We start from the raw sequence: 11,426 nt of genomic DNA on the forward strand, positions 1-11,426 counted from the left end.
GTCTGTAGACTAATGTGAGTATGACTTTAATGTCCTCTCTTCAGCTTCTTGCTTTCAAAGCTTCCTGAGAGATTTCAAGATGCCACTGCTGGTTATTATGCCATACCTCAGGATTTAATTTAATTTTCGGCCTGTTTTGTTTTTAAACTCTCTTTCCCTCTCTACAGCCCTGTCCTGGCCTTTCCCATATTAAAAAAAAAAAAAAAAAGTTCAGGGCCTGGTCTTGGGCTGAGTATCTGTGCGCATGCATGGCAGAAGAACCCACCAGTAGTGAGGGTGGTGGGTGTTCACTTGCTCAGGCACCCCAGCCCCCAGTCACTAGAATGGAGGTGTGCAAACAGTGGGGGGGGGGGGGTAATGAGCAGATATGAAAAAAAAAAAAAATCAGAACAAAGCAAAACCGACAAATGTATTATCCACCTTTGCCCCAATATTCCTGTGGTGTTTTTCTGTGGTGTTTCTGCTCCCCTGCTTGGTCTTGCCGTTTGGTTTCACCCAAGTTGTTGGCTCTGGGCCGCCAAGCCCGGTAGATTCAGAAGTACGCGATTTCTTACTTCAGCTTCAAATTCCACTAGTTATAAGCACCCAAGCTTTTAAAATATTTCTAGCTATGTGGTTCCGAGTTTTGGAGCTCTGTCCTGGATCTGCTTTGCCAGGTATTCTGTGGTATGGCTGACAGACAACTTCATTGCACCTCCCGCCATCAAGCCCAGCCTCTTAAACACTTTTATATCTTTTATTTGAATCAATGTGCCCTTTAGCTTCTTCCCATCTTGTTATTACAATTTCGCAGCCTCCTTTTCTTGAACCTCCTTTTGTTCTTGTTTTCTAAATACTGCAGTTGCCTTCAGCTCAGCCTTTGGTCTTCTTCTTCTATGTTTGTATGTATTCCCTAGGTAACTCCATCCTATCCCATGGCTTTAAGTACTACCTTTAATTACTAGTTCAATTTCGATTTCTCTCTTGAATTCCAGACTTTTAAAGCTAACCTCCCTGTGTCACAATTTCTTCATCTGTAAAGTGGGGATAACAATAGTTGGACTACTCTCCTGTATTCTTGGTGGGACTGCAAAATGGCTCAACCTCTGTGGAAATGGCATAGCACTTCTTCAGAAAGTTGGAAATAGAAATTTCATATGACCCAACAATCCCTCTACTTGGTATATATCTTCAAAATATAAGAGTCAGGACACAAGTAGATAGATACACATGCTATTCATTGCAGGACTATTCACAAAAGCAAAAAATGGAGACAGCCTAAGTGCCTACCAGTGGAAGACTTGACAAACAATTTTAGTGCATTCACATAATGAGATATATACAGCAGTGAAAAATGATGAATCTGCAAAATACCTTATAACATGGATGAGCCTGGAGGACATTATGGTGAGTGAAATTAGTCAATCACAAAAGAATAAATATTGTATGAGATCACTATTGTAACAGCTCAAGAAAAGTTTTCATTCTAGAAGAAACATTCATTGATGATTACCAGGGTTTGGAAGGAAGGGAGAGTAATTTGCTCGCTAGAGGATACACACATATTAACTAAGATGATGGGGAGGGCAATATATAAGAAGGGTGAGGGCAAAATACAAGAAGGAGGTTAGCAGAAGAATGATGAAGATAGGTGAAGACACAAGGAAGTAAGTAAGAGGTAAAGGGGATAGAAGGAAGTAGTGTTCTGCAGTGCTCTGCAGATAGATACATGGACGGAGACACAGGTTGAATGGCTGTGGGAGAAAGAATGAGAGAGTGCCCTTAAATATTTAAGTTTGAAAGAGGATATTTGTACATGAGTATTTACCCTTGCTGCAAACACAACTATAAATGTGGTGGAGTGTGTTGTTGTTGTTGTTATGTGCCATGGAGTTGGTTCCAACTCATAGCGACCCTGTACAGGGTTTCCAAGGCTGTAAATCTTTACAGAAGCAGAAAGCCTCATCTTTCTCCCATAGAACAGCTGGTAGTTTCGAACTGCTGACCTTGCGGTTCGCAGCCCAATTCACAACGACTACGCTACCAGAGCTTCTTGTGGTGGAGCATATGATGGACAAAATGGGGAAAATTTCTTAGATATTATCAAGCATCTTAAGGCAATCAGTTGCTGGGCCTGGGGACCATAGTCTCAGGGAACATCATGGTCAATTAGCATAACGTAAGTCCACAAAGACAATGTTCTATATCCTACTTTGGTGAGTAGTCATTGTGATGTTAAAAGCTCATGAATGGCCACCTAAGGTGCAGCTATCAGTCTCTCTGTGTGCAGCAGAAAGAATAGTGATGAAAATTTAAAATGCTTTAGGATCAATTAGTCCAACAAACTAATGGAATATATGAACATCAATCTCTACAACTCTAAGACTCAAAAAACTAGATGGTGCCTTGCTACCATTACCAACTGCCCTGAAAGGGATCACATTAGAAGATCCTGGATAGAGTGGGAGAAAATATGAAACAAAACTCAAAATTCTTTTAAGGAGACTGGAGGCACCTGAGACTGGTCCTTGACCCCCCTTCAGGTCTGGTAAGGAACTTACCCTCTTGGCTCAATTTTTAGCCAATCAGTAGATTGGTATATAGGGGGTACAACAACACTGGTAAGGTATGCTAAACATGGAATGGTCAATCATTCAAAATCAAAAGGGCAACATTTACCTGGGAACAAAGTTGAGAAGGGATGGGAAGGTGGGTGGAATGGGAATAAGAACCACAGGGAGGAAGTGGGATCACCGTTGTTACATTGAGGGGATTGCAATCATTGAGAACCTTCACTCAATTAACACTGAAAAGTTTAAAAATACATAAATAAAATAATTATAGGACTAAGATGCACCTGACCCAAACTATGAGATTTTCAATCATCTCGTTTGTATGTGAAAGTTGAACAATGAATAAGGAATACTGGAGAAGAATTGGTGCTTTTTAGTTATGGTGCTGGAGAATATTAAAAGTAGCACGAACTGCCAAAAGAACAAACAAATCTGTGTTAGAAGAGGAACAGCCAGAGTGCGCCTCAGAAACCCTATAGCGAGATTTTGTCTCTCATACTTGACACATGTTATCAGAAGAAGGACATCATGCTTGGGAAAGTGAAGGGTCAGTAAAGAAGAGGAAGACCCCAAAAAGATGGATTGACACAGTGACAACAGAAATTGGCTCAAATGTAGCAATTATGAGGACGACGCAGGACCAGGCAGTGTTTCATTTTGTTGTGCATGGTTCTCACTGTGAGTTGGAACCCACTCAATGGCAAATAATAACAACAACAGCCTCAAATTATTAACATTAAATATTCTCTTTGCATCTCCAGATCTATTCTTTATCTTTCTCCACTTTGCTCAGTGCTCGGGAAGGCTGACCTGCGTGAACTGCATCAAATGATTATTGTGTCCCCTGACTCTTCTGATTGGTCTAATTGAATGAAGGCAAAGGCCCATCAGAAGATGGGATAAGGAAGGTGTTCCTGTCAAGTTATGGGTTGGCAGTAGCTGCCTTCCTTTCCTAAAGGTCACCGGTCATGCTGGACAGTCAGCAGTTACAGCCCACTCTCCTGGTCCCAGTAATTGCTCTCTCCCCAGTTCCCTTCTGGCAGCCCTGCTGGTGCTAGCTCCAGGGGGCTTCACTATCCCCGTGTTGGTTTCCCTTAACTGTGCTCACACCTTTATAAATAGTACCTTCATTTATAACTCTCTTCAATTACCTGGTTTGAGCATACCATTTGTTTCCTGCTGGGGCTGACTGGTTCAGAACTATTAGGGTGATATTTGTAAAGTGCTTAGAACAGTGTCTGGAATATAGTAAGTGCCTTAGAAGTGTTTGTTAAGTAAATAAATGAATTAACTGACCTGTCCATTTTGGTGTCTAAAACTAATTATTTGATTTCCACTCATCTCAACGTATCACTTCCGTCACCCCAGTTTTTCTCTACTCACTAAAAACCTCTGCACTCTCTCGTTTGCTCAAAGCAAATGACCTTCGAGTCATTCCTTTCATAACCTATATCTGATTTTCCTTTAACATACTTTTAGAACCCTACCATTTGTCTTCATCTCCAACACTGCCACTGTACTCCAAACCACCATCCTTTCTCATGGGAATTAGGGTTATAGATCCCTATCTCCTGCTCCTATTTTTACCCCCCAAGTGACTATTCTCAATGGAATAGTGATTTTTTAGAAACATAAGTCAGATCATGGCATTTCCATGTCACTCAGTGATCTGACCACAGTTCTCTCTCTAATACGTCTCTTCCCTTTGCTCACTCTGTTCTAGCCATATTGACCTTCTCCCAGACTCCCACCTCAAAACCTGCACCTCTGCTTCTCTCTCTGCCTAGGAAGCTCGTCTCCCAGACACTTATATATCTTGCACCCTCACTTTATAGATGGTGCTTCCTAAATGCTATCTCCTCCTAAAGACCTTCCCTGATCTTCCTAACCAAAGAAGCATCCTCTACTGCTTACCATCCCTTCACCCTGCTTTATTTTCCTTCAATGACATCACATACTTGTTTATAGCTTGTTGTACGTCTCCTACATCAGAGTGTAATTCCATTGCATATTTTGTTCACTTCTATATCTCTAGCCTTAGAAGAGTGATTAACATTTAGCAGGCATTCAATGCATATTTGTGTAATATGTAAATGAATTTCCTTGTGCATAATTTTCTAAGGCCTAAGAGCAATAGCTACTTGCACTTGTGTGCATATTTCTTCATAGGTTCTCAGAACATGTCTGAACACTAACTTACTCATCTTCATGACATTCTGTAAGTAGGGGAGGAGAAGAGCCATAGAACTATAATTCACTGAATGATATACACAATGACCGCTAGTTGCATATGGAGATATTTAGTTCTTCAGGATCTTAATGCCCTATAGTTTGAAGATGAGCATGCCTCCAGAAATGTTGCTGACCTTGTTTTCACTTACCTCATGATCACAATATACATTGGAATTCTATCTTGGAAGAATTTATTCATTTTGTAAGAGTGAACATTTTTCTATATGACCTGGCCAGTAATAATATACTCAGTCAATATGAATTCTCAATGATTAAAATTATTTCCATACTGGAAAAACCACAACTGGAAGTTGTGATTTCAGGATTCACAAATGCACATATGATGACATGAAGCACTGATTTCAGATTTTCTCTGAAACTTGTTTCCCATATTCAGTTACCTGTTGTTGCTGTTGTGTGCTTTTGAGTGAGTTCTGATTCATAGCAACCCTGTTTAGGGGTTCTGAAAGCAGTTGGTGTGTTTGAACTGCCAACCTTTCGGTTAACTTTCCAGAGCTAATCCTATGGGCAGTTACTAAAGAGATAGGTTAATTTGCAATAGTAACACTAGCAAGCTACTGTTGTTGTTATAAGTTGCCATTGGTTCCAACCCAGAACCATGCACAACAGAACGAAACATTGCCTGGTCCTGTGCCAACCTCACAATTGTTGTTGTGTTTGAGCCCATTGTTGCTGCCACCTTGTCAATCCATCTTGTTGGGGGCCATTAGTGTCCTGTTAATATTATTGCATAAACACATTGCTTTCTTCCTGCCTCCTATGTATGATCTGGATTAAATATTTCAATGTAAATTTATGAACAATGTAAACAAATCTATATATTTTTGACATCAATATTTTCTCAGGAGAGTATACACAATACACCTTTCAGATAAATACACTAATAATTCAGCTTTCAACTAATAATTCTAGAGTAAATCACACACTAAAATGACATTTTACAACATGTTTATTTGTGTACAAAATATGTAATTTATTGGTGCATATGCAGCAAAATATTCTATCACATACAGTAAAAATACACCTTTTATTCTCTTCCCTTCCCCTCCTCCCCCCATCCTTGGAAATGGCAACACTGTTTTGGCAGTTCAGCAGCTAAAAATAAAGTGCTATAATTAAGCAGTATTGGAATGTCTTCACTTGACAAATGTGATGTACAATTCGAGTATACAACCACATCTTTGTTGGGTTTACAGAACAGGAAGCTCCACATTCTGAACACCTCCAAAAGATACAAATATTTGTATATATATGTACACATGTATACACTGTATATGTAAAGTGCCAACAAGCCTCTTTATCTTTGTGAGATTGTTGCATTTATTTAGCTTTCTATTTTGATGCTTTTTTTTTTTTTTTTTAATTTGAGATCTTTCTTTCCAAAGTCAAATGCACACCAGTGGGATCTTGAGTTCATCATCAGGCACTGAGAAGCTCACCAAAGGCTGGCCTGTTGGGGGTGTGGTGTTGAGAGCGTGCGGAGGGTGCCTTCAGACCTCACTAGGGGACCTGGAGCGGAAGGGCACTTTGGACTGGAAACAGCCACAGAACAGGAGCCACAGGGCGCGCTGGATCTCCTGGTTGCGGAAGGCATAGATGATGGGGTTGATCATGGAGTTGTAGGTAGCTGGCAGCAGGGTGACGTAGGTGTAGACGGCCGGGTCCTCGTGGCTGCCCACCACGCAGTAGATGGCAAAAGGCAGCCAGCTGGCACCGAAAGTGCCCAGCACCACTGCCAGCGTACCCACGCCCTTCCTGGTGGCAGCTAGGTGCGGCGGGGCCAGGCAGTGCTGCTGAAGCGCGATCTGATGCGCGTGGCGCCAGACCACCTGGCAGATGCGCACGTACAGGTGCAGCATGATTCCGAAGACCGCGAAGAAAGTGGCTGAGAGCAGCGCTACGTGGCTGCGCGTCAGCGGGCGCACCACGCTGCAGGCGGCTGGCTCCGCCAGGCAGTTCCAGCCCAGCACAGGCATCAGCCCTAGACCGATGGACACCGTCCAGGTGGCCGCGAGCAGGAGGTGCACACCCAACAGGGTCCGGCGGGAGTAGTAGGTGAGCGCGTTGTACAGAGACAGGTATCGGTCCACAGTGATGGCTAGCAGACTGCTCACCGAGGCGGCGAAGGAGGCCACAAGGAATCCCACGGTGAGCAAGCTTACGGTCTCCGAGGGCACCAAGTACTGGAACACAAAGTGAAGGATAAGGCCGCAGCCAGCTAGGAGGTCGGCGGTGGCCAAGCTGCCCACCAGCACGAACATCGGCGTGCGCAGCGCCGGGGTGGTTGCGATGAGAGCCACCACCAGCGCATTCTCGCCCGCTATCACGGTCCCCGACACGCATAGCAGTACGTCCCACGGGTTCACCGCAGACAGCAGCAGCCCCTGGGGCCCGGCGGGCAGCTGTGATGACAGCTCCAGCGATGTGTTAGCCCCGCCGCCGCCTCCCAGCGCCGTCGCAGCTGCAGGGGCACCCCATTCGCTGGTGTCCGACGCCCCTGCCGCGGTGGCCGCCGCCGCCGCTCCCTCGGCCGTCACCGCCACCACCTGAGACTCATTGAGTGAGGAGGCGCTCGCGTTCATTGCGGCTGGATGCTGCACCCTGCGTGGAGAGGGAGAGCGCCCGTCAGGTGTGCGGTTAAGGTGGCCAGAGAATTTCCCGATGTACGGCTGCCCTGGTCGTATTGCCCGTCCCACCCAGCAGAGAAGAGAGGCTAAGGGAAGTGCTAGCCCCAGAGAAATAAAACACCTGTTGAATGAGGTTGTGAAATGTGCACAAGTCCCCGCGCGGACCTCTGAGTTTTTACTCGTACGGATAGTAGCATGCACTCACATACACACAGATCAATCCTGTGAGTGTGCTTTTAAGTGCACACACATCCTTACACACCGAGTAGGGGGGCGTTAGTCCAGGCTGTTTCTGTGAAGGGCCACCTGGGTAGTGGCGTTCTCTAAGGTTGCGCTGCGGAGTCGTTGTCCGCGGTGCTGAACTAGAAGTTTTTTCCTAGTGTCGAGCGGAGCGAAGCCAGCAGTCCCCAGGGACTCCTAAGAGTAGATGCTGGTGTCTTTGGGGGTGTGGAATAAAGCGTGGCTCCCCTTCTCTTGTTTTGGAAAGGACGGTCCCTGGCCATTATTAACCCCTTACCCTACCTACACCTTAAATTTCCTCCCCGGAGCCCAGCCGCTCACCTGGGGAACTAGGATTCGCTGGTCATGGGCACCGTGGCTGGGCGCTGGTCTGCGCTCCTTGTGCAGATGGAGCGGTTGCCTGCAGTAGGTGGTCGCAGCTGGAGCCAAGCGGAGCGCCAGGCGCTTGTGGCTGTGCCGGCGCCGCGGGAGTGAGAGAGGCGGTCACTAGAACGGCGACTGCGAGCTGCGCGTCCGATGGAGATTGACAGTCACAGCGCGGTGACGTCAGGCTCCTGACTCCGGAGTGTGAGCTGGGCCCTTACTCTCTTAGTCTTCCCACCCTGCTTCTCGTCTCCCCTCCAAGCCCCACCCGCCACCCCGCCCCAAGCGCGTCTGAGATGGATGCTGGAGCGAGCAGAAGCTCCCACAGCTGCCTCTGGTCCAGAACCTTCAGGAAAGGGATGGGGAGAGGGAGAAAAGGAATGAGGAAGAAACTTGAGCCTTGGAGGAGAGGAGAGCTGGAAGGGAAAAGGTGATAGATGAGTGACTGGAGCAAAGACCACAGTTAAAGACCTGTGAAGGGAGCAGGTTCAAGTGTAATGGGACAGGAATGAGCTGTGAGTGTTCCCTAAAAACACAGATTTGGGGAAAATGCTGCTTTTAAGGCCAGGATCGCCAAACTTCATCTCTCATACTTCAGACATATTGTTAGGAGGGACCAGTCACTGGAGAAGGATATCATGTTTGGTAAGGTGGAGGATCAGAGAAAAAGAGGAAGACCCCTAACGAGATGGAGTGGCCAAGTGGTAGCATCGATGGACTCAAGCGTAGCAACAGCAGTGTGGTTGGCCCAGGATCAGACAGTATTTCGTTCTGTTGTGCATAGGGTCGCTATGGGTCGGTACCGACTCGATGGCACCTGACAACAACAAACTCACCAATTGTTCCGTGGAAACTCTATACATGTTCGCTATTAGTCGTTAGGAACTCAAGGCATTTAAAAACAACAGTGCACGTGTAGGAATCCCTGGGTGGTGTGAAAGGTTAGCTTTTGATTACTAGAGGAAACCCTTGGCTGTTAGAACTCCCCCAGAGGCATCTCGGAAAACATACCTAGTTTTCTGTGTTTGAAAGGTCAGAGTCTTGAAAATCCTTTGGAGCAGTTCTACTCTGCACACATCAGGTTGCCACGAATCCAAATTGGTTCAAAGTCAACTAACAACAGCGTGTCCATGTTGAGTGGAGCCAGGGGAGAAATAGGAAGTCTTGGGGAAGAGATAAAAGATGACTAAAGAAAGGGCATGGGAATATCTAAGGAAAAAATCCCTTCATTTAGAGGTTACCGGTGCAATTCCTTTATCTGCCTCCACTCCTCCTTCTATGTGCCACTCTTTCTTCTGTTACACTACACAGCAGTTTTCACCTTGCTCTTCTCCTAGTCTGATATCAGCAGCTGATCATGCCCTTGGAACTTGCTCTTTAATTAAAGGCCAGGTCTTGTTAGAAAAGAAGAAAATGGGAAAATGTGATTAACTTTCCTGGCAAAGACTTTGCCCTGTTAATTAGTAGCCTATAAAACAAATTACAGGACGAAAATAGTGCTGCACCAGACTTCAGTGACAGGAGTTTTGTTTTCCTCCAAGATAAATCAAGATTTTGGTTTAAAGGTGTTTTATTGTGTCAATAAAATGCAAGTATAAACTTTTTTCTTGTTTTTTTTTTTGAGGGGTTTTGGGGGAGTCAACCAGAATTTCCAATAGCTGTACTTGGGTGAGAGCTAAATAGTTACTGTTTTGAAAATAGTAAAATAAATGATGTTCAGGAGCCACATGTTTTGAAAAAACGGAGAGTTGCCCTTTCTTGTTAGTCTACTTTGCATTTCTTCCTGTGTACCCTTTTACCTGGCTTCAATTTATCTCCGACCTCAGAGACTTCAAAAGGAAAAACAGATTTGGATTGTTCACAGGTTCCCTCTAAGGAATCCTGGTGTGGCACTGTAGGATATAAGCACTAAACTTCTAACTACAAGGTTGGCAATTCAAACACACCAACCGCTTCTCGGAAACCCTATACAGGGTTGCTATGAATCAGAACCTACTGGACAGCACTTAAAAACAACAGCAACAATTTTCTCTAAATCTGATTCTCACATTCAGATTGTTGTTGTTAAGTACCATGGAGTCATTTCTGACTCATAGCAATCCTATATAGGGTTGCTGAGGAGCAGCTGGCAGGTTTGAACTACCAATCTTATGATTAACAGGCCATTTCCTCCTGCCAAAACGTAACTGAACTTCGTTATAGGAAAGAAGCTTCAATTCTTTGCTGCAATAATTAGTGTAGGATCATAAAATGAGCTTACTCATAATTTCTCCATTTTGAATGTTTATAAATTTACAGACTTCCATTTTCATGAACCCAAAATTTGGCTAATGTTCTAAGTTTCAAAAACCCATTTGGGGTTTCAATATAAGATTGTCATCTAAAAGCCAAGAATGTTATTTTAGAGCTGTCAAGTGAACTGTCAAACCACTGTAATAATATATTAACTATAAAACTTCAAAATGATCAGATAAAAACTCAAGGAAAGGAGAATTCTCCTCAATGTCTAAATATGTTACTTTTGATCATGGTAAAAATATATATAACCCAACATTTGCTAATTCAACATTTTTTATATGTACAATTCAGTGACATTGGTTACATTAATCATGATGTACAACCATCACTCATATCATCATCATTAACAGATATTCAGTGCTTCCTAAGTAATGATTTCCCTTCCATCCTCAAATATATTACAGTTTAACCACATTGTCCATGCACTATGCAGTATGCCACAGTGCATCAGAAGGTGTGATATTGAAATTGAAGAAACCACAGAATCTCCATTTGGGCATTTCCAGGCTTTCACCATTGCCAAGAATAGACTTCGCAGTGGTTTCAGGAAGAAGACAACACATGTAGAATCAAGTATGTAGATTTTGTTGAGGTCTTTGGGATATGTAAGCCTGTGGTTACCTCTTACATATACTAGACTAGATTCTGAGAGCAGACAGGATACATTGTTTGAAATCCCTCCTTATGTCCCCCATACCCACCACTTGAGAGGGAGAAGATGAGAAAGAAGAAGATTATGTGGTTCATGAGTTATGAATACATATTAGCTGCACTTCATTGCTTATCTTGCCCAAAGCTAATTCCCAAGTCCCTGTTCTACAGTGTCCCCTAAAATATTCAGCCTGTGAGCCATATGTAATTTTCTACACCCAGGCTGGTTTTTTGAAAGAGATTGACATGGGACCTAAGGCTACATAAGACCAACCATCCTTTGCTGAACCATTGACCAGATTTCCCCTCTTGAAATTTTGAACTAAGAGACTGTGACTACAGTCAATCATTACTGTCGATTTTGGAGATGACAGATTGTCGGGGTTTTCCCTCGACATAGTTGTCACGAGTGTTTGGTTCACGAGGAGGGGAGATCCAGCGG

The 11,426-nt window shown here is 44.1% G+C and overlaps 1 protein-coding gene and 1 pseudogene across 1 annotated transcript; one reads left to right on the plus strand and one right to left on the minus strand.

Annotated features, from left to right (window-relative positions):
- Positions 1–6,227: 6,227 nt before the first annotated feature.
- GPR6 (G protein-coupled receptor 6) lies at positions 6,228–7,488 on the minus strand. The gene has a single exon (XM_006839935.1). It carries the CDS (start codon positions 7,385–7,387, stop codon positions 6,296–6,298), a length of 1,092 nt encoding a protein of 363 aa, XP_006839998.1. The 5' UTR covers positions 7,388–7,488; the 3' UTR covers positions 6,228–6,295.
- Positions 7,467–11,426, plus strand: part of LOC102841174 — a 52,500-nt pseudogene continuing 48,540 nt past the window's right edge.

The sequence above is a fragment of the Chrysochloris asiatica genome, unplaced genomic scaffold, assembly GCF_000296735.1.
Source record: "Chrysochloris asiatica unplaced genomic scaffold, ChrAsi1.0 scaffold00027, whole genome shotgun sequence".
In the NCBI taxonomy this organism is placed as follows: Eukaryota; Metazoa; Chordata; class Mammalia; order Afrosoricida; family Chrysochloridae; genus Chrysochloris; species Chrysochloris asiatica.

Excerpts from the sequence above, each read along its gene's own strand:
- GPR6 (XM_006839935.1), bottom strand. The coding sequence starts at position 7,387 with ATGAACGCGAGCGCCTCCTCACTCAATGAGTCTCAGGTGGTGGCGGTG.